This window comes from Mustela nigripes, chromosome 8 (assembly GCF_022355385.1).
Source record: "Mustela nigripes isolate SB6536 chromosome 8, MUSNIG.SB6536, whole genome shotgun sequence".
In the NCBI taxonomy this organism is placed as follows: domain Eukaryota; kingdom Metazoa; phylum Chordata; class Mammalia; order Carnivora; family Mustelidae; genus Mustela; species Mustela nigripes.
The window spans coordinates 15,112,784-15,140,066 of NC_081564.1; the positions used below are offsets into that span (position 1 = coordinate 15,112,784).

At 46.7% G+C, this 27,283-nt stretch overlaps 1 protein-coding gene across 1 annotated transcript in view; it reads left to right on the forward strand.

The window, feature by feature from the left end:
* The window catches only part of CCDC60 (coiled-coil domain containing 60), a 157,099-nt gene that overhangs the window by 110,171 nt on the left and 19,645 nt on the right, over positions 1 to 27,283 (forward strand). Inside the window, exons 4-7 of the mRNA XM_059409948.1 lie at positions 1,806 to 1,910; positions 10,313 to 10,420; positions 20,118 to 20,208; positions 24,608 to 24,842. Coding sequence (XP_059265931.1) covers positions 1,806 to 1,910; positions 10,313 to 10,420; positions 20,118 to 20,208; positions 24,608 to 24,842 — 539 coding nt within the window. The remainder of the gene's footprint in view (positions 1 to 1,805; positions 1,911 to 10,312; positions 10,421 to 20,117; positions 20,209 to 24,607; positions 24,843 to 27,283) is intronic.

Consider the following 27,283-nt stretch of genomic DNA (forward strand, 5'->3'; position numbering starts at 1 on the left):
TATATATATATATATATATATATATATATATATAAAAATAAAAAAAACCAAGGCCTGCTAGAAAGGGAAAAAAAAAAAAGAAACTATTTTCTATAACTGAAAGGACTTGCTCCATGATGGTGGAGAAAAAAAAAATTTTAATATGGCATCAAATGTAACTTACTCTGTTTCATTTTCTAACAGTCTTTTTTGGGTAAACGACCAGGGGTTTCAAAGATGAACTGCCTGTCTGGGCTATGTCGCTTCTCTAAGCAAGCCCCCTCCTTCCCTTTCCCAGATGGTGTCTGGCTTGACAGGAAGTTTCCATATTCTCCATCTTCTCTATGCGGCAGAGCATGGGGTTCTGGTTTCCCACAGCAGCCTGCCTGCTGGCTGTGGGGGCAAGACTGGTTATGGCTGAACTTTGGGGGCACAGTTGTATCTGCTTCTAAAGTTTGAGATCCCGATATTTCCTGGCTGATTCGACCAACCAATGAGTCCGCAATCTGTAGAGTTGGATGAAGCCTCTTTAAGGAAAGGGCCAGAAACAGGAGCCACAAACTCCAAGCAGTTCCTTGCCTATGTCTCATACCTTCATTGCAACTCTTCACTGTCTCCATGGCCAGGACCCCATGGCCAAGCTGAAGCCACCTTCCTCTCTCAGGCTGGAATTATTACAATGCCCCTAACAGGTCTCCTTGTCTCTGTCCTTGCTCTCCACCCCCACCATAGACCATTTTCAAAACAGCAGTGAGAAGGATCCTTTCTGAATGCAAGTCAGACGTGTCTTCTCTCAGCTCAAAATCCTTTACTCTCATTTAGAGAAAAGGCCAAGTCCCCGCAGTGATCTGTAAGGCTCTGTTCTCTCTCTCTCCTCCTCCCCCTCACCTCCCTATTGTCTCTGAAACGCAGCCCCACCTCAGGACATTTGCACCTGCTGTTCACTCTATCCAGTGCACTGCCCCAAGACATCTGAATGCCTCGCTCCTTTATGTACTGCAGAATTTTTATCAAATGTCACCTTCTCAGTGACACCTCCCTTCATCACCCTATTCAAAATTGCAATTCCCACCCCTCCCAGCCCTTCTGAATTCTCTTTCTGTTTTTTATCCCCCAGAGCGTGTCTATTTAGTACAGCAGGGTTAGCAAACTCCAGCCCATGGGCCACATCCAGCCCCTAGACTGGTTTTATAAATAAAGTTTTACTGAAACACTGACATTTACATATTGTTTCCATAGGCCGACGGCTGCTTTCATTCTACTAAGTAGTTTCGACATAGACTGCATGTCCAACAAAGTCATAAATACTTACCTGGCCTTTTCAGAAAACATACCCCACTCCTAATCTTTGTTGACATACCACAGCATTTCCCCACTTATCTTGTTAATTCTCTTTGCTCCTCCGCTAGGATATATGCTCCAGGAGAGCAGGGTTTTCATATGATCTGTTCACTGGCTGCACCTAGAAGCCTCATCTCTTGAGCTGGAATTATTGCCTGGCACATAGTAGGTGCCCAGTCATATCTGGCATAAAACCCTGGCAAGAGAAGAAGGTATTTGAAACGGCCGCTCCTTGGGGCGCCGGGTGGCTCAGTTGGTGAAGCGTCTGCCTTCGGCTCAAGTCATGATCTCAGGGTTCTGGGATTGAGACCTGCAGCATCGGGCTCCCTGCTCATCCGGACACCTGCTTCTCCCTCTCCCTCTGCTCCTCCCCTGCCTCGTGTGCTCTCTCTCCGATAAATAAATAAAATAAAATAAAAAAAAAAACCCAACTGCTGCTCTTTGCTCATTCTGTTTTTCTCTTTCTGCTTCTCCTCCAACACCAGCACATACGATGACGAGAAGGTTAAGAAGACAGGCGCTGGATTCGTTCGCCCCTTCATCCCCGTGCACAGCTGTATCATCCTGCCCTCGCTGCCCGAGGCTCACGTGTAAGTAGTCCCTCCTCTGGCTCGTCTGCCTCGCTAGCTTATCAATGGAAGCCAAGGTGAAATGACTCAAGGGGCTAACGAGGCACTGGGAAACTGTTGAGCTGTTCCCGTGTCCTCCTGAAAAGGACATGGAGCCTGGAGCTGGCAATGCCATTTGGCGTACAAAAATAACAGAAAAGCAGACACGGTGCTTTAGAGCTAAGTGGCAAATCAGCTGGGACTGAGTCATTTCGTTCCTTCCCAAGCCAGACGCTCTACTGTCAAATAGTTTGCAAAGCCTGATAAAACCCGTCTGCAGCCTCCCTGAGCGTGTGCAACAATGTGTCAGCCTGGGCTCAGGGGACATGTTTTCCCCAAAACTCAAGGAGCTCTATTTCCCAGAGAAGCACCTGCTGTCTCCTGACCCGAGGCATGAACTCATCATTGCATGGTGTACCAGGGGCTAATCAACCCTCTACAAAGAACACTCTGGCTTTCTAAAAACCTGGGCGTCTTGTTCCCCTTGGGTCTATTCCAAAGAATTCCAAACCCAGTGCTTTCTTTTGTGCTCGTTAGCCCTGTTCAATTGGAAGATTTCAGGTGCAAAGACAGAAGCTTTTGACTTTAGGGCAGGGTTTCTCAACCTCCACACTACTCACATGTAGGGAGGAATAAATTTTTGTCATGAAGGACTGTCCTGTGTACTGTAAGGTATTTGGAAGCATCCCTGGTCTTGACCTACTAGAAGCCAGTGGCTCCCCACCCGTGAGTTGTAACAACCAAAAATGTCTCTGGATGCTGACCAATGTCCCATCCCGGGGGGGGGGGTGCAAAATCATGCCCACCCTTTCCCCCCTTATCTCCCCCCCGCTCCCGGCCATGTTAAGACACATGGCTTTAGGGCAATGAAAATGGTACAATGGATTGTAGACTTCTCTGCTCATTTGTCAAATATTTATTAGGTCCCTAAGGGGTGCACAGTAATACTGGCATTACTGACTTCTCTGTAGGCATATCTCATTCGGTTCTCCCAGCAGCCGTTATATAGGTGCATTATTACCCTCCTTGCAGATGAGAAAGCAGCAATCAGAGAGGTGTGCTCCTCTGCCCAAGGTCACAGAGCTCAGCGTGGTGTTGTGTTGGGGTCTTCAGCCAAGTCTGTTTGACTTCACAGCCCAAACACTCATCACCAGGCACCACACAGAAAGTACGAGCCTCTGAGGAGCTTGTGATATATTTGGAGAGCCAAGTCTCATGTACTGAAGAGTAGAACAATGCATTGTCGTCGATAACCCTCCCTAATATTCCAGCTTCTGATAAGTCCACTCCCCGCTTTCCTGCTCCTCCCCTTCCATTGACCTTATGACTGGATTCTTGATAGCGATCTCTCGATCTCTTGATCGAGAAGTCCAACTCATTTGTTCAGGGACTTTCCAACTGGCAACTTGAACTTGATGATCTTAAAACACCTCCTTGCAAAAAGAGATTTTGCAATTTCTCATCATGTCCCTTGGAAACACTTCCCCTTCTGCCTGTCTCTCCTGTGGACAACCCTTCTGAAAGCAAATGGTATAGATCAGTGGTTCTTAAGCTTTCACTTGCATGTGGATCCTCCGAGGTCCGAAGTGGGGATGACGCCTGGAAAATGCAGATTCCTGGGCCCCACCCTTGGTTCATTTGGTCTAAACAAGCTGAGGCTTAAATCTACCTTGGAAGTAACTGGAGAGTTTCTAACTCATCCTCCTTCAAGACCCAGTAAGGAAACCGAAGCCCAGAGCAGGGCAGAATCTGCCCCAATTCTTACAACAGGAATTCTGACCTCCTCACTCCTAAATCAGATCTTTATAACCAGGTTTGTTAGATAGGCCAGGATGACGACGATGATGATGGTGATGAACAGTGGTGGTTGTCGGTGTCTATCGCCCCCTAGACCAGGGGTCAGCAGACTTTCTCCTAAAGGGACAAACAGTAAATACCTTAGACTTTGCAGACCAGATGGTCTCTCTTGCAATTACTTAACTTCGCCATTGCAGCGTGAAAGTTGCAATGAATGGATGTGGCTGTGTTCCAATAAAGTTTTATTTGCGAACAGATAGTAGCCCCCCACTGGCTAGAGTTTGTAAAGCTGCCCTTTCTTTTCCTTGGCTGTTAAAAGGCTCTGGCTGCCTTCAGTGAGTGTATCAGTCATTTGTTGCTGTATTACCGAATACCTCAAAACGGAGTTGCTTGAAACAATAACCATTTCCTGTTGCTTTCAAGTATACAGGTGAACTGGGTGGTTCTGTCAGTTGGGGTTGGCTTGGCTAATCCTGCCTGGGTTTGTGCATGTCTGTGTGCCCAGATGATGGGTATGCATGATGCTGGCCATCGAGGTTGGCATCACTCACAGGTCTGTTGGATGACTGGTTGCTAGGGTGACAAGTATAACTGGGCCCCATGTTTCTCATCATGCACCAGCCTAGCCCAGGCAGTCAGGATGGGTTCCAAGAACAGGAGCCCGAGCAACAAAGTCTCTTGAGGCTGAGGCTCAGAATGGACACCGTGCTGCTTCCACCACATTCTACTGGCCAAAGCATCAAGCCAGCCCAGATGCAAGGAATGAGGAAAAGATTCCAGCTCTTGATGAGGAAGACACAAAGTCACATTATACAGTGTACACATACAGGGAGGGACATTACTGTATTCCGTCTACCAAAAGGCATCAGGGCAGGGCATGCCTGATCAGTTCTCAAATCCTCAGTTGTCACATCAGCCGACACAGATCAGAGCCCGGCCAGTCTCTTTGCTCCAAGGTAACTGATCCCCAAACTGGCTGAATATTCTGGATTGACTGTACAGGGATCAATTCAATCATGTCAAGGGAGCCTTGATCTTTATCTATAAAAACGTGGGCAGGATGGTCTCTAGAAATGAGAAAGAGCTCCTCCTTTCCTCTCTGAGAGGCCGGGCTGCCCTGCACAGCCTTCCCATAAGCGAGGGAACCACAGGAGCCGTTCCGGCGCCCTGTCTGGGGCTGTCCTCAGCAGTTGGCATGGGGTGCGTGAAATGGCTTGGTAGGTATTTTCCGATTTCTCATGGTAGAAGCACAAAACCCTTTCTTCTCAGGGATGTCTCCGCCCACTCGCATTCAATAGAATGGGCTATTCAGCTGTGCTCCCCTGGAGTTCTGAACAAGGGAACTTCAGAAGCAGCCTCCGTGCACCCCCCTTCGGTGTTTTCATCTATTATGGCCCACGCTTCAGAAAATAAATGCCTTCTCTTTTAATTCGGGAAAATCCAAAACACTGCGCTATGACCTGACATACAGTCATTATGAGACAGTACTGATTTCTATCGTACCGATCTCCAGGGACTTTCTTTCTCCCCCCCACCCCCCTCTTATTTTACTGCACATGAGATGAAAAATTGTCAGGTTTGAGGCACTTTTTTTTTTTTTTTCCTTAAAACTTCCTTTTTTTTTTTTTTTTTTTTAGAACAGCCTTAGTGTGTTGGAGATACAGAGACTCTCATTATAACCCCTGCCCTGTCTGTGCTCAGCCTCTCCCGTTAAGCAACCTCCCCCACCAGAGGGGGTGTGGGGGTTACCACCAATGCATCTACACTGACAAGGTCATCAGCTGAAGTCCACAGTTTCCGTTGGGACTCACTCGGGGGTTGTGCACGCTATTGGCTTGGACAGGGGTGTAATAGCATGCATCCGCCATCGGAGCGCCATATAGAGTGTGCTCACGGCCATAAAGACCCTCTCTGCCCCACCTGTTCATCCTCCTTCCCCCAGGACCCTTAGCAACGACTGATCTTCCCACCATCTCCATAGTTTTGTCTTTTCAAGAATGTCGTACGGTTGGAATCACACACGATGTAGCCTTTTCGGGTTGGCTTCTCTCACTTAGCCATAGGCATTTCCCCTCCATGTCTTTTTCTGGCTTGAGAGCTCATTTCTTGTCAGCCCTGAATATTCTATTGTCTGGGTGTATGTACCACTGATTATTTATCCCTCCAACTACTGAAGGACATCTTGGCTCTTTCCAAGTTTTGGCAGTTCTGAATAAAGCTGTTATATATAAATAACAGGTTTTCATGAGGCATTTCTTGTAAATGGAGGTTTTCACGAGGCACTTCTTGTAAATGGAGACGAAAGTCCAGACCCATTGGACGAGACACTATTCTAGTGAAAAGGGAGGGCTCTCCCTGGTGACAAGAGACAACATCAATATCATAGATAAAGCACAGATTCAGGAACCAGACTGCCTGGGCTAAGATTCAAGCCTTGCCATTTGCTGGCTGCTTTGAATCTGAACAGGCCACATGGCCACAGTTTCCTTATCTGCAAAATGGGGATGCCAATAATACTATCCTCACAGGGATGATCTTAGTCAACATACATAGAGCACTTGACACTGAGTCTGCTGGAACAGTGTAAATGCTCTGTGGGACGTGTTTGCTATTATTATGCTATTGTTGTTACTATTCTTCATTATTTCAGTGGTTCTGCAAATGCGAATTTTGCCCAAGTTATCAGCTCCAGAAGATGTCAGATTTGAACCAGTTCACTGCCACCACCTTCCATTCAAGAGACAGCAACATATTGAGCCTACTCTGTGCCCAGCAGTAATCTGCAGTGGCCAAGACTCTGCAGCTTGCAGGGCTAGAGAGACAGGTAAACAGATAGTTACAGTAGAGCAGGAACTGGGAATGTAGGGGCAAAGAGATACACTATAAAGATGGGATGCTTTAGGACACTGGAAGAGAGGGTAACCCAGACCTGGAGAAATCAAGGAAGGCTTCCTGGTGGGGGTGGGGGACATCTGAGCTGAGAGGCAGAGAAGGAGAGGAAAAGAAATATATATCAGGGCAGAGAACAGTCCCAACCACCTCTTCTCACCCTCAATCTAACAATTCCTGCCGTTTTATAGGTGAGGAAAGTGAGGCTCGCGAAGTGATTTCACCAAAAGCACATAGTTAGTAGGTGGCAAAGCTAGGATTTTAACTCAGGAGGTGCTAAGTGAGAGTGTGGTGAGCCTGAGCGACTGAGCAGAATTTCCCTAGACTGCAGATGACGGAAGAGGGGCCATGCGGATACTTAAGGCACGTGAGATGGATTGGAGTCTCATAGGGGACTGTGTGTTAGTTTCCCAGGGCTGCCCTAACAGGCTGCCCTAACAAAATGCTTCAATGGCAGAAATTCATTTCTCATCATTCTAGAGGCTGGAAGTCCAGGGGTTGTCAGCAGGGTTGGTTTCTTCTGAGGCTTCCTTCTCCCTGTATCCTCAAATGGTCTTTCCTTCCAGCATGTGCATCACAGATGTCTATGTGTCCTAATTTCCCCTTCTCATAGGAACACCAGTCAGACTAGATTAGGGTGCACCCTAGTTAGGGCCTCATTTTTCAAAAAAATTTTTTAATTAATATATAATGTATTATTAGCCCCAGGGGTACATGTCTGGGAACCATCAGGTTTACACACTTCACAGCACTTACCATAGCACATACCCTCCCCAATGTCCATAAGCCCACCACCCTCTCCCTACCCCCCTACCCCCAGCATCCCTCAGTTTGTTTTGTGAGATTAAGAGTCTCTTATGGTTTGTCTCCCTCCCGATCCCATCTTGTTTCATTTACTCTTTTCCTATCCCCCAAACCCCTCACGTTGCGTCTCCACTTCCTCATATCAGGGAGTTGTCTTTCTCCAATTGATTTATTTTGCTCAGCATAATACCCTCTAGTTCCATCCACGTCATCGCAAATGGCAAGATTTCATTTATTTTGTTGGCTGCATGCATAGTATTCCATTGTGTATATATACCACATCTTCTTTATCCATTCATCTGTTGATGGACATCTAGGTTCTTTCCATAGTTTGGCTATTGTGGACATTGCTGCTATAAACATTCGGGTGCACGTGCCCCTTTGGATCACTATGCTTGTACCTTTAAGGTAAATACCCAGTAGTGCAATTGCTGGGTCATAGGGTAGCTCTATTTTCAACTTTTTGAGGAACCTCCATGCTGTGTTCCAGAGTGGCTGCACCAGCCTGCATTCCCATCAACAGTGTAGGAGGGTTCCCCTTTCTCCACATCCTCGCCAGCATCTGTCGTTTCCTGACTTGTTCGTTTTAGCCATTCTGACTGCCGTGAGGTGGTATCTCATTGTGGTTTTGATTTGTATTTCCCTGATGCTGAATGATGTGAAGCACTTTTTCATGGGTCTGTTGGCCATCTGGATGTCTTCTTTGCAGAATGTCTGTTCATGTCCTCTGCCCATTTCTTGATTGGATTCTTTGTTCTTTGAGTGTTGAGTTTGATAAGTTCTTTATAGATTTTGGATACTAGGTTAGGGCCTTACTTTAATACAATCACCACATCAAAGTCTCCATCTCCAAATATGGGCTCATTCTGAGGTCTCAGTGTGGAAGAGGTTAGGACTTCCACATACAAATTTTGAGGGGGACACAATTTAGCCCAAAACAGATAGTGTAGAGAGTTTGAAGAGTTTAAGCAAGGGAAGGGAAGAGTTGGGTTTATGCCTGTGCTTGTCACCTGCAGAAATTAATCTGATGCTCACATGCCTGCATCCTCACACCCACCATGACCAAGCAGACCCCACCTCACCAATTAACACCCTTTGCTTATCCCTTCCTCCCAGTCTCCACCCCCACAACCCAAAGCCCAGGCTGGCAGGGGCTCTCTATGGTGAACAGAAGAGGGGACATGTCCCAGGGACTTTTGCAATGTCCTGGGTTATGGTGAGGGTAACATGGGGGTGCCAAGCACATGGCAGAACTAGCTGCTGCTCTGGGCGAAACGCTGGACATGGCCCAGTGCTCAGAGCTGCGAAATGCACCTGTAAGGACCCGGGTGGTGCTAAGGGGGAAGACAGACCAGAACTGGAAGGGTGAGAGGCTTGCAGTACCTTTAAATTAGAAATGGGGGAATAGTAGGTGTTCGTAAACAATGTATGGAAAGGAAGGAGGAAGGAAGGGCTCCAGAGCAGAAGAAAGAGAGCTGACGACCCTGGCTTTCCTAAGACCCCATGGTTTTCCTAAGACCCCCAAGGGATGCCTCTCAGGGGATTCACCGGGACAGCCCTGGGTCAGCTCCACACTTGGCCCCCACCTTCTGGAGTGGGGCCTTCCTGGAAGCAGAGAGGGTGGATCCCTTCCTGCCCCTCTGCCCATCAGGCCCAGGAACCCTGGGGATTATTGATCAAGATCAACTTCAGAGAAGAGCAATTACACAGGTTCATAATGGAGGCATCTCACCCATTAGTGTAAGAGGAGAGATCATGCAGGGAGGGGGTGACCTTGTTTCCAGGAAAAGTGCAGGCAGCAGGTTAACCCTCTCCTGAGCGTGTGCCCCAGGTGACCACTGCATCAGCTTCGTCAGCACCATGGACAGAGCTAGGACCCAGGAAAGCATATACTCTGAGGTGAAACAGACAGGGCTTCAGATCCCTACCATCCCTAGCAATGTGACCTTGAGCAATTTCCCTTACCTAAGCCCCTCGCCTGCAAAGAGGGCACAGTAACAGTACCCTTCCTATGGGGTTGTTGGGAGCCCTGAATGAGAGATTCAGATCCCGCCTCTGTCACCCACAAGCTGTGTGACAGTGTATCTCTGAGCCTTAGTTTCCTCTTCTTTAAAATGTGGACAACAATTCATACCCCTGTAGGTTGTTGGGAGAATTAAATAAAGGGTGTAAGGTGCCCTACTCAATGCCTGGTTTCCTGTAATACATGATGCCACCCTAAATCAGAAAATACAGGTGAGATATGCTTATATACAATGTTTAAGCTACTTTTCAAATAATGCGTTCATTGTGGTTTTCTTCAATATCCAGCTACATTTTCAGGCAAAGGACCTATAAATTTAAAACAATGGGTCCATCTGTTGATCGGGGGGGAGGAGGGAGATTATAATAAATCCAGTTTCCTTGCGTGTCCAGCCCTCTTTGACACTCTCAGTGTATTTACTGTACTTTTATCAGATGAACAGGCAGATACCTATACGATATAAATGTCCCTCAACCTACTCACTTTGCCTGAATCAAGACCTCTAGCTGGGGGACCGCTCCATTGTTTCTCCTGTCCCACACAGAAATCTCCCCACCCCATGACCAGCACATGATCATCTCCCATCAAATCATGGTTCTGCCACCTGCCAACTCAGCAAACTGCCACACGTTCCTTCACTCCGCTGAGCCTCACATGCCTCATCTATAACATGAGCCCACGAATGCCTCATGGACACATTGCAAAGGCTCGATGAGATGAGGAACGGGAAATACCATGCCTGGAACGAACATAGATAGCAGCAGCTCTCTAACAGGAAAGCCAGCACAACTGTCTCGGTGCCTATTATTGTGAAGGATGTAGTTCCAACAGGATCCCGCTGTGTTCCCCCCTCCCACCTCTGTCTTTGCAGGGAGCCCCTCTTCCGCCAGCTCTGTGCCCTCCACTGGCTTCTGGAGGCCTTGACTATCGACCACACCCACCACACCATGAAGCCTGTGATCACCTGCTGGAATCCAAAGTAGGTCTCAGTCCTTGAACCTGCCATACTAGCAGTGAACTATGTCATGGGGGAGGGCTTCTTATCTGTTCTTCCCCTCCTTTTGCTGTTTTTGTTGGATGGGTTACACATCCCTGATGTGCTCTGTGGGATCCAGTCAGGGGTGAGCTCAGAGCCAGGGCATACAGGTCATATGGGCTCATGAGAGCCAATGGTGTGCCTCTCCTCTCAGGGGAGGGTTCATGCAAAAGCCCTGCGGCCACTGTTGCAGGAGCTGCATTGCCCCCACATGGGCAGGTGGACCATGAACAGGCAGACATATAAGGCCTTTATGTTCTTTATGGAGAGTCATGTTGACTCCAAGAATAGTGCTAAATGGGAAGGGACCCTAACCTGAGGAATCAATTTGCTCTGTGAAAATCCCATGCTGAGTGATGAAAAATAGTTTCCCTTCCCCCATAAGTGGAAACCCCCTCAAGTCCCACCCCAACAAACTGACAATGGCCTCTTTCTCACTGCCCTGCCCACCCCCCAGCTGAATTCAATCTTCCTTCTCTTCCCAAATCTTAATTAATTCCATCTTCCTAAGGGTGTTTTCCACCCACCTCCCAAACACTTACCCTACTCCCTGCTCTAATTCACCCCTTGCACCAGAGCCCAGATAAACTAACATCAAATGCAACCAGAACTATAAATCATGCATCTATTGATAGACTAGTAACTCTAACTGATTCCATGTTTGGGGGTGAGATGAACTGAAAACTGTAATTTCCCTTGGTGCTCTGGTTTATAACCTTGATGATTTTTTTAAAAGCACCAGAATTTTTTTTTTAATGGAAACCCCAATAATGTAAAACAAATTTTTAAAAATGTAACTTCTATACAAAGCAGGAAGTTGGGAGGCCTGGGGGGACCTGGGGCCCCTCCAGCTCTCTCCCATCCCCACAAAGACACCCCAGTTATTTCCAAAATATCTATGTGGTTCAAAGAATTTGTTTGAAAATGACAGGTTTAAAACATTTCCCATGTATTACTCATTTTTCTTAGAAAAAGTTCCCTTTAAAGGTCTGAGGTATGACCTTCCTCCTTCTAGACCTAATGCCTTCCCCTTATGAATCTATGTAAGTATACCCCCCTTTTTTTCTTAACAGAATTGGCATCATGAATATTGCTCTGAATATTGAACATTTTTCTACTTTTCCCCCTTTAAAATATCTTATGCAGGCACCTGGGTAGTTCAGTCAGTTAAGCATCTGACTCTTGAATTTGGCTCAGGTCATGATCTCAGGGTTATGAGACTGAGCCCCACACAGGGCTCCACACACAATGGGGAGTTTGCTTAATATTCTGTCCCTCCCTCTGCCCCTCCTCCCATTCACTTGCTCGCTCTCTAAAATAAATAAATAAATCATTAAAAATAAGATAAAATATCTCATGGATATCTTCCCATGATGGTACGTACAAAGTTCCTACATTCTTTTGACAATTTCCACCGTCCTTTAACAGAATACCATCCCTCATAAAGAATAGTTAGCCACGGTCTATGGCAGGGGCGAACCACAATTTAGATAACCATTTCTCTACTGGGAGACACTAAGGTTGTTCCCAAGTGTTGGCCATTTCAAGTAGTACTGCACGGAACACCCTTGTACATATATTTATACCCAGTTGAAAATATCTCTGTTGGCCAGATTCTGAGAAATGGTATTTCTGAGTCAAGGCAACATCTAATTTTTTTTTTCACAGTTGATGGTTTAGATTCTAAGAAAAGAGTCCCTCAGCCAGTGTACTTCTAATAGCATTTCATCTCCCCAAGCTACTAGCAGCAACACTTTGGCCTCCCAACATTTGGGCATCCATTCTCCCAAACTGAGGCAAGAATATAATGTAGGGTTTGGATTGAGAAGATAAAAAAAGAAGCATCTTTATTTCTTTTGCTGGGTTTTAGAAATGTCCCCGGCACGTGACCAAAAACTCACCTGCGGTTTAAAAAAAAAAAAAAAAAGACATGGTGGTCACACTGGGAGTTATGGAGATTCCCCCGTGACTTGCCAGGGCAGAATTCCATCAGGGATCCACGGAGATCGATCAGAGCAGAACAGGAACCAGAACCTCTGTCTGACAGAAAAATGCATCCAGAAAGATTCCCATGGGAAGTCAGAGCATTTGCTGGGGCTTGCTTTTTCCTAGTGAACCATTTGCTCCTGATGGTGGTTTTAGTTTGATGGTTTGCTGGTACATGTTTAATAAATGTTTAATAAACAGAGCAGTTCTCCAAGAAGGAAAATCCATGATGTGTAACAATGTCAATTTCCACAGTGGACATCATCCAGCCATGGCTGACTTCAGGCTTACCAACATGACCGTGGGGCTAGGGACAGGGGCACATGTTCAGTTCTTGTGAGCCAACAGAAGCCAACTCCAGCACACCATTTTGGGGGATCAATTTATTTTTTTTAAGATTTTATTTATTTATTTGTCAGAGAGAGGGAGAGAGAGAGAGCGCAAGCAGGCAGAACTGCAAGCAGAGGCAGAGAGAGAAGCAGGCTCCCCACTGAGCAAGGAGCCAGATGCAGGACACTATGCCAGGACCCTGGGATCATGACCTGAGCTGAAGGCAGTGGCTTAACCGACTGAGCCACTCAGGCATCCCTGATTTTTTTTTTTTAATAGATAAATCTGAGGGTGGGGGTTGGGCAAGGGCTTAGGTTTCCTAGAAAGTGCCAGAAAATGTCTTTTTAGTTAGCAAGAAAGGAGAAGGTTGTCTTGTGTTTAATGTCCAATTCCTGTTTATGTTTTTTCATCCTGATATCTTAACTCAAATGTCTCTAAATCTTCAAATGCACTTTTTAAAGCCCAGATGAATTGAGAGGGAGTAAAAGCAAGGGCTTGAGCATCAGAGGGACCTGCACAAGTCCAGGCTCTGCTGCTTGGTCATTAACATCTCTGGACCTCTATTTCTTCACCTATCATATGGGCTCCTGCTCAGAAGAGTTATTGTGAGCATCAAGAAGATAAAGAACACGGAGCATTTAGCCCAGTGACTGGGAGCACTGTGAGGGCTCACTGAACGATAGCTATTCAAGATTAAAATCCCCATTTCCAAGAGCAGTTGGCTCTTTGATTATCAAAGCCATTGAGACTTCAGGCAAGGAAAGAAAGAATCTTCTGAGTAGAGTTTTAGCAACAGATGAGATCCCCGTTCACAGGGAGAATGAACAAACACACAGACAGGAAGAAAGCTAAGCAAGGTCAACCAAAATCTGGATGCAAAGACAAACAATCCAGGGAATGATGCCAATAGAGTAATACCAAACTTCCAGTCCTCCTGACTGTGCTGTTCTGAGTTTCCTTCCTCAAGCAGCCAGTATCTCCTGCTTTTCAAGCATCTGAAACACAAACCCGGAGCCCTGACACCTACCATGCACTTTCCAAAACATCCATCATCAGGAACCTGTAGATCCCAGAGGTTTCTCCTCTATTAGGCATGATGATGGCTGTGGATCCAACCCCATCCCCTTATGGATTTTATAGCAAGGAAGTGGGGTGGTTCAATATCTCAACACAGGCTTTCTACAGGCAGCAAAATTTTTACTAACTGGCAGCTAGTGTGCCACAAGCAGAAGATGACCTTTGTTCATTATTTGGCTAGAACTAGTGGATGGTGGGATGAATGGACAGATGACAGATTAGGATGTCATTATGAGTTTCATCTGAGGCTGTGCCTTATCGGGAGGGGGAGGCTGTCCCAAATTCATCATGTGGCAATTCAAACACATTAACATTTCCCAGCATCCTCATTAATCCCATGGCTCGCAGGGAGAGTTTATTTCAATTGACAAGATGATCAGGTCCACAAGAGAGCAGAAACTGGGCTTTCAATACCAGGTGTGCTAATTACCCTTCTCTGAGAGATGCAAGGCTCTATTCTGCAAAGTAAGACTTATTTTATATATAAAGTTACCCAAGTCTTTATCTAAACGTTTGGGACCACCTGAATTTCAGAATTGCTTTTTTTTTTTCTTTTTTGGCATTTTAGAAAGGCAATATGGGGCATACACTGTAGAAAACATCACACCCACAGAGGGAACTGGAGCAGCAGACTATCATCCAACACAATATTTCCGCAGGGGGAAAAAATGAACATTTACACTAAGTGCATAATAAAAATAAATAAAGGTCATTGGTAGACACCCATCAGTTCAGGTCATGTTTTGCTGCCAAATCAGTTATTAAACTTGTCCTGGTTTTAAATGCCTTTTGGATTTTGGGGTTGGATTAGGGCTTATGAACTTAAATTGGTATCAGTTTGGTTTTTTTTAGAGACTAATTTTCAAAGGATTGACTAGAAATGAGTGACCAGAGACGCAGAGGAGATGAGGTGTAAGCGAGCACCTCTCCTCCCTAGTTCCGCTCAACCCCAGCCCCAGTCCCTGGGGTTCCCATGGGAAAGAACCTGGCAGGACCCCTGGCCAGGCAGGAGAGTCAAGAGCCCCCTGATTCGCCTTCTAGGCAAGGCACAGCATACAGCGTGGAGTGAAGGTGTGAGGGGCTGTCCCCTGGGTAGCAAAATCATCTATGTCCTACTCCTAGGGCTGTCCTAGAGAGACATCATCACAGCCGCTCTTAACTAGGGAGTCCAGGTGGGTATGATCTTGACTTTTATTAAAAAACGTGGGTGGCTAAAAGGCAGCCACACTCCGACGTTCCAAATAGGACACAGGCACCTAAATCTAACAATTGTGTCCTGATGGAAACAGCTGGCTCTGAGTGCTCCCCACGTCAAGCACTGCTCTGAGTACATTCCTCCAGTTGGCCTCATTCCGACAGAAGAGGAGCCCGAGGCACAGAAAACTTAAGTAACGTGCTCAAAATCACATAGCTCATAAAAGCTAAGGACTGGAATTCAGGTAAGCCCAGCTGCAGAGCACATGTGCTTAATCACTAAGAGACGGTTTCCTCTGCCCAGCAAAAGCCTGAAAGTCTTGCAATTAATTTAGGGCACAATGTGGTGTCCAAAAACGAAAAGAGTAACTCATCACAAAGCAGGATTTGCCAGGCGACCCCAGGATACAAAAGGAACTGCCCCTTGCCAAGATAATATGATATGTACAGATACAGTTTTCTTTTAAACAACAAAGAAGGCCACTCCATACTTATGGCTTTGGTAGTCAAGTTAATATATGGGAACCAAATCTCCATAGCAAAACCTCTTTCGATGACTGCAGAGTTAATCACCATATTTAACCAATTCCTGTAAGAACTTCTAATTTGCCAGACTGTCAATCTCAGGGCGGGGGGGGGGGGGCGATGCAACATCTGCACAAGCAATATGCAAAATAACAATTATTATATTGAAGTTGTTTTTTTCCTCTGTCCCATGCACCCCTCCCACCCCCAGAAATGCTCCTTTCCCTCAAAAACCTGCTTTTTTCAGGCACTACTGGGGATAGAGCAGAGAAGGGAGCAGACATCCCTATTCTCTGGAGCGTCTGATCTAGGCGACGTGGGGAGAGCAGCAGATAATAAACATGCAGTAATCAAGCTGTTTTGAGGTAGCATTAAGCGTCACGAAGAAATTGATGAGGGGATAGGACAGGGGCAGGTGGGGGGTGACTTTTAAATTGGGTCGTCTGGGAAAGACTCACTCAGGAGGTGACATTTGAGTGAAATCTCTGATTCCGCCTGCTCTCCACTCTGCACTGACTTAATTGCATCGTGCCTCCACTGCTTTACTCAAGAGGACATCTCTGCGGGAGTAGGGGACCGTGGCAGGATGATCGGAGCACCTGCCACAAGGGAGGTGACCCGCTTGGGAGGTCCCGGGAGCTCTGGTCTCCGTCCCCTCCCTGGCGCGCCACTGGCAGCTGGCTCTGTCCTTCCAACTCGGTCGTGGACACACTCATGCCTTCTAAACCAGCCAACAGACTTTCCGCTCTGAGAAGCAGGTGTTTTACCCCAAATGACAGTTCGCAAAGAGAGAGAGGGAATTATTGGAGAAGACGACTCTGATTGCTACTGCAGGGAGACATTTCAAGTGACTCGCCGGGAACAAAATGTGCTTGGCGGGTACAGTTAAATGAGATGCGACGGCGCTCCATGCTTTCATCCCTTGATTTCTGGCAACCCCTCCTCCGAAAGCTTCAGCAGTGGGGAAATTATGGTCTGAAAATCACAGCCACTTCTCCCCCACAGATCTGTCCTACTGCCTTGTTCCCCACCATCAGCCCCTCCCCCAAGCCACGCTAAGCTGTCTGTCCGAAAAACACGTGGTTCATCGTTAAACTGTGTTCAGTTCTCTATATATGACACCCCCCACAAACCCTTAACAAGCCCCGCCCCATCCTCACACCAAGCCTCTGACGTAGCTAATATTATTCCCTCCATTTTACAGATGAGAGCACTGAGGCTTCGAGAGGCTACATAGCTTACACCAACACACACCTCGGAAGCAGCAGGGCAGGCACAGGACTCGAACACCCAGTCCACCTGATTCTCAAACCTGCTGTTAACCACCAACATGGGCTACTTCTCTTGGTTCTCTCACTCAAAGAGATTTGCCCAAGGTCACACAAACAGTGCATCAGGAACACCAATTAGATAAACTAAGTTAAGCTGCCATAATGAACAACCCGAAAATCTCAGCGGCTTAGTGCAACCCAAGTTCATTTCCTGCTCACCCCACCCACCATCGACACCGGGCTGTGCTCATTTCGGTCACTCGAGGACCCAGGCTGATAGGAGTTTTTGTCTCAACACAAGCTTTCACCATCAACAAGGCAGAGAAAGGAAACTGCCTTGAGGGCTAGCCCTTAAAGCACCCACTCTCGATGCCATATGTCACTGTCACTCATGCATTTTTAAAGAAAGCAAGTCACAGGGCTGCCCCTGATGCCGAGGAGCCCAAAAGACCCGGGACTACTTGGTAAACAGCACTAATGACTATCCCACCAAGCCCTGGGGAGGAGCGTCCCCTTGCCGTGTCCATCTTGGACAAAGTGTTCACTAGGCCCCTTGTGGACAAAAAACCTCAGGTGGTTTCTTTCTTTTCCTGCCCCTATCTGAGCTTCCTTTTTGGTTTATTTGCTCCTGAGAATGAAACATCAGAGAGACCGATTCTGTCTAACCAGGCCCTTTCTTTATCAGTGGCTTTGCATGAGCAAAGGTGCAGGGCGATTTTAAGATCTCGGGGAGACTTGCTGTATTTTTAGCTCATTTACCTGCTGCCTCAAGTCGCAATGGATTTCTGGTCATCTAGGACGCGTTAACAGAAAACCTCCATCTTCCCGATTGGGCTTGAATATTTAAGATTTTGAAAGCTCAGCTAGGACCCGATTTAATTTTAAAAGGGGAGGGGGGTTGCTTTTGAACTTCAAGAAGGAGGCTGGAGGCACAGCAGGAGCTACGTGAGCAAAGGGAAGAAGCCGAAAAGCCCTGTGGTCTTGAAAGAAATGCTCCAAAGCTGAACCGCGAAAGCTTCCAGTCGGTGAGCCTTAAATCAGACTTCAAAAGTGCCACTAGTTTAAATATTGTTTATAGGACTGGTGTATTGCTAGTCCTTCCTCTGGCTGGATTTTAAATATTCCCTAATTTGATTACTCGGGGGAGAAGCAGGCAGAACCAACGTTAAATGAGCTTCACTGTTAATTATTCAGAGGGCTTTTTATTGTGTAATCAAACATAAAGTCTTACAAAAAGCTTGGAGGCACATTCTCACCCCGCCCTCCCCAGCCCGACTTCCATCGCCTGTGTGCGATGCTTGCATTGTGGCCGTGGGCTGCTAGATGCTCGGCAAAGTCCTGCCATCCACGAGAGCATGACTTCCTTCACGTCTGTGCTAGCAAAAGCCTCCGACTTTGCTACCTAGAGCCCCGTGCCACAGAAGCCAGTCTGAGGCAAGTTTTAGCTCCCGTATCTTTTACCTCCTATATCTGAGCATCTCCCCAGCACTCAGCAGCCCTGTCAACGCGTCCCTTCATGAGTCTGATCTGGCCATCTCATTCCCTCATGTCCCTGCTCCGTGCTAAGTGACAGCCAGCTAAATGATCTGAAGGATCCCAGCCATCCAAAACCCTTTCGCAAGAGAAAAAGGAAATAAAGAAAGGGCTGGATGGAAGGATGGATGGATCAGTCAATCTACCAGTAGGAAGGTAGAGGGCTTTGAAAGCGCACGTGCTGAGTCTCCCCACTTGCTTATCAACTGCCCTATAGCCCCAAGTTCAAAATCCAAAAGGCTCTGAACACTCAATTTTTCCATAACCCATTTGACAGTAAAACTTGACGTGAACAAAACTAGATTTGGTGGCAAAATTTGACCTGAAGCTATTTACATTCTTTATCCCACTTAGTGTAAATATTCATATATATATATATATATATATATATATATATATATATATATACCAGTGTGTTTGGTTCCAGGATGCTGTCCCCGACCCCACTAGGAGGATCATGGTAACATATGGTATACGCATATATACCCTTTCCCAAAATACCAACAGGGCAACACATCAGGTCCCTTGGGTTTTAGATGAGGGATTACAGGCATGTCACCCACAAAACCTGCCGGAGGTTCAGTCTCGTACTGAGAAATTTCCCAACCCATGCGGGGAAGACCCAGGATTTAGGGTATCTGAAGTTTAATTAATTGGGGGAGGGCAGTGCTTTAAGAAAAATAATATAAAATTACAACAGAAAATGATTCACAGACCTGTACCCCTGAAGCAAATAATACATTATATGTTAATAAAAATAATAATAAGATAAATGAAAATAAATTAAAAAAAAAAAGAAATTAGGTACAGGGCCCCAGAGGAACCCATTCCAGTGAGGGTCATTAGTTTCACTGTGAATCTGTATCTGGGTGAGTGACTTGAGCCCTGCCCCCGCCCCACCCAGTGTGTTTTCGCATCTGTAAAATGGGATGGCAACAATGTAATGTTTTATTGAGAGGATTCAGTGAGAATGCACAAAAGTATCTTGCACATAGCATCGTACAGAGTTCTGTTCAGTACACTCCAAACCAGTGATTTTCACCATGGAACCCACTTCACAGGCTGTCCCCAGTCCCCCCGCGCCCAGTAACTCACTCTCTGTGTTACTTGGAAGTGTCCCTCGTGGGGGGATTGTTAAGCCCAAAAGCTGAATGGACTTTTCAGCTCACTCCCAGAAGTACCTGCTCTGGAGTAGACCTGCCCTGGGGTCTAAGAGAGGTCCCATGTCCTTGAGGGGCCTGGGTGGCTCAGTGGGTTAAAGCCTCTGCCTTCGGCTCAGGTCATGATCCCAGGGTTTTGGGATTGAGCCCCGCAATGGGCTCTCTGCTCAGCAGGGAGCCTGCTTCCTCCTCTCTCTGCCTGTCTCTCTGCCTACTTGTAATCTCAGTCTGTCAAATAAATAAATAAAATCTTTAAAAAAGAGAGAGAGAGAGAAAGAGGACCTAAGACCAAAAGGCAGACAGACGCAGATCACACACATTCTGCCTCTCTCACCCCACTGTGTAAGCAGGGGTCCCTCCTAACCTCAATTTCCACGGACAAGACCCAGCTATGGCAACGTGTCCCTCTCACTTCTTCATCCACACAGGGGGTGGGGGGAAAAGAAAAAAGCCCATCACAGAGAACAGCCACCATCCATCCTCCACTTATTGCATTTCCTAAAAGCACTTGTAGTAAACCGAGGCTCTGGGAACGGAAGACTCATTAAGCTGTTTCTCACTCAGGGACCCGGGTGGAAGCAAGAGCACAATAAAAAAAATCAATAAGGACAAGTCCATGGGACAGAGGTGGGAGCACTTCGTCACGGCGCCTAAGGTAACTGCCAGCACGCGATGCGACAGCTTGGCTGCTGCGGCCCCCACTTCGGTGGGAGGCGTTTCTGCCCGTCTTTTCTCTGAGGGAAATTTTTTTCTCATTGGTTCTCTGAGCAGGGAGAAGTCAGAACCGCATGCTGTTGGGGCAGTTTTTGTAAATTTTAATTAAAATGGTTATCTGGGGATTATAGGAGAAATGACATTTGGCTGGACGCCACTTGGTGGGGAAGGGGAGGGGTGGCTGAGGCGCTGGTCCATAAGACATCACCAGACGGAAGTGGACTCACCTCACCCCCACGATTTTTAATCAATAACAGTCATTTCTCTGTCTCGAGCTCACTCTCTCTTTAACTTGGCCAGAAAATAAGAAACAGGCGATTCAACAGATACGGTTTTCTATACACTAGAACGCGCAGTCACCGCTAAGAGAACATCAGGAAGTCTATTCTTTTCACTCGAAGCTCTTCCTAACCCTAACTCATCTACCCAACAAACAAGCACCATGAAATCATAACGACAAGAGATCGAGTGTAGGGAGGCAAATGCAGTTGAAAAAGCAGGTTGCTGCACCTGCGCCTTTACCTACAGCATGAGTATAATGCCCATCCCCGCCTACTTCATAACATTAGTAAAGAACCCCAGGAAACGACATGCAAACTCACTCTGAACATGTTAAAAGGCTGAGAATTACTGCTTATAATTTTTAGAGGCCACCTTTTAACATAATTGTCATGTGCCAGGTTCTATCTATGCTTAAGAAGTGCTTTGGGGTCTATTAGCCAGCTCTGCCTTCCTACTAACCCCAGGGGGCACTATTTTAATCGCCAGTTGGAAGAGGAGGGAGTTGGGGCTCAGAGAGGTTAAGTGATTTGTATGAGGTCACATAGCTGAGTCATGGCAGAGCCAAGAGTGAATCCTGGGCCTGTTCGCTGAACACTGTTTATTAAACACTGAGCTCATCAAATGCATGCTTTCCATGGTGTCACGACTACAATTGCTCTCATGAAGAGTGTCATTATTTTCTTGCTCCTTCATCAGGGTGTGCCTAGATCTGAAAAGGAAAAGCCTTTGTTTTTGTCACAAAGTTGCTATGGAGACACTGTGTGCCTCTGTCTCCAGAGAGGCACAGAAAAAGCAGCAGAAGCAGCAAACCTTTAAAAAAAAAAAAAAATCCTCCAGGAATATTCCTAACAAAAATTGAGGGAGGGAACACAGCAAGTCAGCGCACTGGAACTCTCACAAAATTGAATTCCCCAGGAAGTTTCTAGATCAAACTCGGGGCTAAAGGGTGGTCCACTCTGACGATGGGGGAGCACTCGATTAAGAATGAGGAGACCTAGCTTAGCCACGGTGACCCAGTTCACTGGGTGGCTTCAGATAAGTCCTTTTCTCTCTTCCGACTTCAGTTTCTGCACCTACAAAATGAGGACTTTGAAAGCAAAGCTCCAATCAACTCCACACAGCAACTAATAATTCTTCTGTGCATTTAGAGCTTGTCAGGGCCAAGACAGCACTCGCGAGAGCCGGGCAAATGGAGTAAATGAAAAAAAATCAGGCTGGGTCTAATGCAATAGGGAGGGGTGAGGTCTGTGGCAAATGGCCTAGACAGCTAAAGGGAAGAACTTCTGTCCAGCTCTAGCCACTTTGCCACGTGAGAATGGGAGTCCAGGGCTTACTGTTTTCAAGAGAGACCAATAACCTAGGTGGTTATATAAAAATCTCCCCAATTTGTAAAATTCTGGGCAGTTAATCACGTCTCCCCGTGGGCCACCAGTTGGAAATTGTTCCTTCTGAGAAAATGTAAGGAATCTCTCAGGGAAAGCTTTCCCTTTGTTGCCCCAAAGCAGTCCGTACTGAGGTAGAACACAGCAGCTAGTTAACACTGCTTCTAAGTGAAATATAAAAAAATAGAGAGGCAGCATATGGGGATTTAAGTCAATTCAGACTGAGTCAGTTCAATAAAGGGCAAGCGAGATGCTGAAACTGCCTGTCACATCATCCCCTGCATTTTATTTTTCTGCCACTCTCAATTAATCAAAAGTGTCAGCCCTTCACTTTGGATTTCCTGGCTAAGGTTGTTAATTGAATTTTAATTAATGGCGACTTTAGGAGCACAAAATGAAATCGTGGCCCAAGGAAGATGCACACGGAGCTCTGGATATGGAAAGCTCTTCCGAGACCATCCCAACCCGTCCTCCCTGTTTGCTAGACCAGGAAACGGAGGCAAGATGGTAACTTGTTCAAGGGCCCGCTGAGGTCCCCTGGCTCCGAGTTCAGTGCTCACTGCAAGACTCCAGGCTTCCCCTGGGCCACAATGTGCCGAGCCTTAAAAACAACATGGAGCTAGAGTCTGGTTTCCAGAGTCTGGGAGTCATATGGGGCCAGAGGAGACAGGATGAGGAGACACCGCTGCGGTGTCAGGACAAAGGGGACCCTGTACCAAGCTCCTGATCCGTCAAAGGAGAGAACGTGCCATCTTTGGGCATTTGCTTTTTATCACAGTCATTTGGTAGCCCATGTGCTCCCTTGGAGAGCTGGGTAAACCCACCTTGTCCTTCCCCTGTGCCACCAGGAAACCCCTCCCCTCTCCCAGGGCACCAAGGTTCGACCTGCCATCATGGCCCCACAAGGTAGCCAATCAAAACACTACTTCTGGGGGCGCCTGGGTGGCTCAGTCAGGTAAACATCTGACTTCGGTTCAGATCATGATCTCAGGGTTCTGGGATTGAGCCCCACATTGGGCTCAGTGGGGAGTTTGCTTGTCTTTCTCTCTCTGCCCCTCCCCCTGCTTATGCTTGCTCACTCACTCTCTCACAAATAAAATAAAAAATAAATATATTTTTAAAACAAACAAAAAAACCCTCTACCTCTGACCCCATGCAGTGGGCTCCATGATACGAATCCTGCTGGAGACAATGATCTCCACCCGTTAGATAGTTATGAGAGGTAGGGGCAGCCTTTGGTGCTGTCTCTTCTCCCTCTCTGCTTTCTGAGGGTATCACAACCCTATGATCAAAAAGGTGACCTCAGTGGGCCCTGCAAGAACTTCCCTTTTAAATGTTCTCAAACAGAACTGTCCCTGTTGATTGAGTATAAACCACAGCCCAGGGTTCTAGCCGCTGAGGGCCTACTTTGCCCCACCGTGAGCCTGGCATTTTCAAAGTCACGAAATATCATCAGCATGGGACCAAGGACACTTTCAATGCCCCCCAAAAGGGCATTGCTGAAAGAATTTTTAAGCAAGGCATAATAATTAGCGTTGGTGTTAGCCTGACTTGGACTGGAATCCTGGCTCTGCCCCTCGCTAGCTTTGTGACCTTGGGAAAATAAGAAACCCTCTGGAAGACTTGGTTCATGAGTTAAATGAAGACATGACCCGGCACGGTACACTCCGAAGTGATATCAGTCATGCAAGAGGGTGGTGTGAACACACACACACACACACACACACACACATACATACACAACCCATCCTCTCTGATGGGTTCCTTTCCTCCCAAAACTCCACATTCTCCTTACAAGATTTTCTCTATCTACCCCTACTTACCTTCTAGGACTTGTCATCTAGGCCCTTCCATCCACCACAACCATGGCTCCTCTCCCTACCCGGAAAAGAACGCTATCCTATCAGACACGTTCACTTCCCTAAATGTCAGGTCTAGAATTTTCTCCATCTTGTACTCTTCAGAAGACCCCAGTAAACACAAATCCTGATTCTTTGAGGGCCTGGTGTCAACTTGGTGAACAAGAAGTTGATCCATGGAATTTGGGGTCAGACCACCAAGAGGTAGCTAAAGAAATGAGATCCATCCTCCTACAGTTTTAAAAAATCAACTCCCTGGGCGCCTGGGTGGCTCAGCTGGTTAAAGCCTCTGCCTTCGGCTCAGGTCATGATCCCAGGGTCCTGGGATCGAGCCCCGCATCGGGCTCTCTGCTCAGCAGGGAGCCTGCCTCCCCCTCTCTCTGCCTGCCTCTCTGCCTACTTGTGATCTCTATCAAATAAATAAATAAAAACCTTAAAAAAAAAAAAGTCCAGAACTCCTCTGGTCCCTCATAACATAGTTGGAATATGTGTTTGGTCCCCTGAGGTGACTACTTGGTCAACCGTGGTGTTCACTTCAGATAAAACCCATTTTAAATTATCTTGATTTGTGACAGAAGGTCACCAAGACCCAGGACATGTGTCCCGGTGTTTGGAAAGAACCAAAAGAAATTCACATTCAGAGCCAGGTTTTGTTTTTTTTTCTTTCTTAGTTTCCTTCCTTCTCGTCTCCCTTTTTTCTTGTCTCCCTTCCTCCCTCTTTCCCGTCTAGTCACCCTCCTCCCTCCTCCTCTCCTTCCTTCCATCACCCTGTTCTCCCTCCCTTCTTTCTGAGATCGCTCTTCCCTCTCTCCTTCAGACCAAGAAATTCAAAATTCCTGTACTCCGCGTCACCAGCCGCAAACCAAGCCGGCGAGCCTCCACACTCAGTCTGTCTCGGACCAGTGGGGGATCATCCCCCCAGAGCAGCATGGTCTCCATGAACCCCGGCTCAGATGAGCCCCCGAGTGTGATCACCCAGGCGACAGGCAGCAAGGACATTGAGGACAATGAATCCTCTTCAACCAAGCCTGATGAAGAACCCCTCCATGTCAGTAAGTCCTACCCGAGAGCTGACCAATCCGCCTTGACTCTTTGCCTCAAGAACCCCTCCTGCTCCAACTTTGACCCCCCCACATTCAGTTAGTTAAAGGAGACACAGGGGTCCCCTAGCCCTGTTCAATTTCCTTGGTCCCTTTTGATTCCCCCCCCCCAGTGAGTATCGGAAATATACCCTCTAACTTGGATTACTCTGAGCAATTTCTCTGTGAGAGACAGCCCATGGTCATCAATTGCTCTCTTTAAAATTTTAGTAATGTATTCCATTCGGCCCAACTTATATAAAATATTGCCATTTCAACACGTAATCAATACAAAATTATTAATGCGATATCTCATATCTTTTTCATACTGAGTTTTTGAAATTCAGTATTGACTTTTTCAAACAACTTTATGGAAGTCTAATTTACATACGATAAAATTCATTCTTTTTAAGGGTGCAACTCAATGACTGTTAGTCAATTTACAGAGTTTGGTAACTCTCACCATAATCTAATTTTAGAACCTTTCAATCAAGCTAAATAATTTTAGAGCATTTCAGTCAAGCTAAATGAAAACTCGTATCCATTGGCAGTCCCTCCCCTTTGCCACCCCCCAACCCCAGGCAATCATAAATCTGCTTCCTGTCTCTAGGAATTTGTTTTTTCCCAGAATATTACATATGGAAGTTGTATCACTCTGTGACCCCCACCCCCAACCCCCATCCCCACTCTGGAACAAGTTTTTTCAGTAGTTTACAATTTGTGGGACACATGTTCTTTAGAAAATCCATTAAAAGCTATAGGTCCTGGGAGCACCTGGGTGGCTCAGTGGGTTAAAGCCTCTGCCTTCGGCTCGGGTCATGATTCCAGGGTCCTGGGATCGAGCCCCACATCGGGCTCTCTGCTCAGCAGGGAGACTGCTTCTCCCCCTCTCTGCCTGCCTCTCTGCCTGCCTCTCTGCCTACTTGTGATCTCTGTCTAATAAATAAATAAAATCTTTAAAAAAAAAAGCCATACGTCCTTTCCCCAGAAGAAAATTTATACACACATATATGCACAGTTTTGCATGCTCTTTTAGGAGGAGCCTACGGACTTCCACTAGACAGAAGCATAACTAAGGGGCACCTAGATGGCTCAGTCCATTAAGCATCAGCCTTTGGCTCAGGTCGTGATCCCAGGGTCCTGGGATCCCTGCTCAGTGGGGAGCCTGCTTCTCCCTCTCTCTCTGCCCTTACTCCCTGCGAGTGCCTGCTCTCTCTCTCGTGCTCTCTCTCTCTCTCAAATACAGTCTTTATTTATTTTTTTTAAGATTTCATTTATTTATTTATTTTTCAGAGAGAGACAGAGAGATACATAGAGACAGAGCAGAAGTAGGCAGAGTGGCAGGCAGAGGCAGAGAGAGAAGCAGGCTCCCTGCTGAGCAAGGAGCCCAATGCAGGACTCAATCCCAGGACCCTGGGATCATGACCTGAGCTGAAGGCAAAGGCTTAACCAACTGAGCCACTCAGGTGTCCCCAAATACAATGTTTAAAAAAAGAAAGAAAGAATTGTAACTAGATTCCCTAAGTCATGTAAAAAAAAAAAAATTATTCTCCGAATTTTCTGGCCTGAGCAGGTATAGTCAAAGGAGATAGGAAAAGAAGGGATTTATGCAGAAAGAATAGGTAGAAGGGGGAAAAAAAGAGAAAGGATCATAAAAGAGGCTGACCGGTGCAAAATTATTGCTTTCTGGTGCATGGGATCTCTTCCTTAAGGCCACATCTCCTGTGTCCCCTCAGTGGCACCCAAGCTGAGGCCTGCCTTCTTAGCCAGGGCTCTTTCACACCACCTAGAATGCCCATCACAACAACCAAGGCCGGATTGGGCTGATCTGAAAAAGATTGGGGTGGTACAGATTCGAGGAGGTTGAACAAGAGGTGAAGGTAGACCAGAAAGCCTGACTGAACCCTTATCATCAAAACCAAAAATGAGCAGAAGGGCAAAAACCCAGTTAGTGGTCAGGATTCAGAGCGAGGACTACCAGTGAGAAACAAATCCTACCCTTATCCACAGGCAACCATGAAAGGCTCCACGCCCTGAAAAGCTGTTTGCTGAACAGATTATCTAAGATAGAGTGGCAAGAAGATCAACCCTCCATAGACATGTAGCTTTTACAGATATCTTGAACCTTCTTACATTTCAAAACCTATCTACTGATCAGCTGCTGAGTGCCTGGAACCGAGAATTACAGTTCCTGCCCTCCCCCCAAGCTTACGTTTTATTTTATTTTATTTTTATAATATTTTATTTATTTATTTGACAGAGATCACAAGTAGGCAGAGAGGAACAGAGAGAGGAGGAAGCAGGCTCCCCGCAGAGCAGAGAGCCCAATGCGGGGCTTGATCCCAGGACCCCGAGATCATGACCGGAGCCAAAGGCAGAGGCCCCAACCCACTGAGCCACCCAGGCACCCTGCC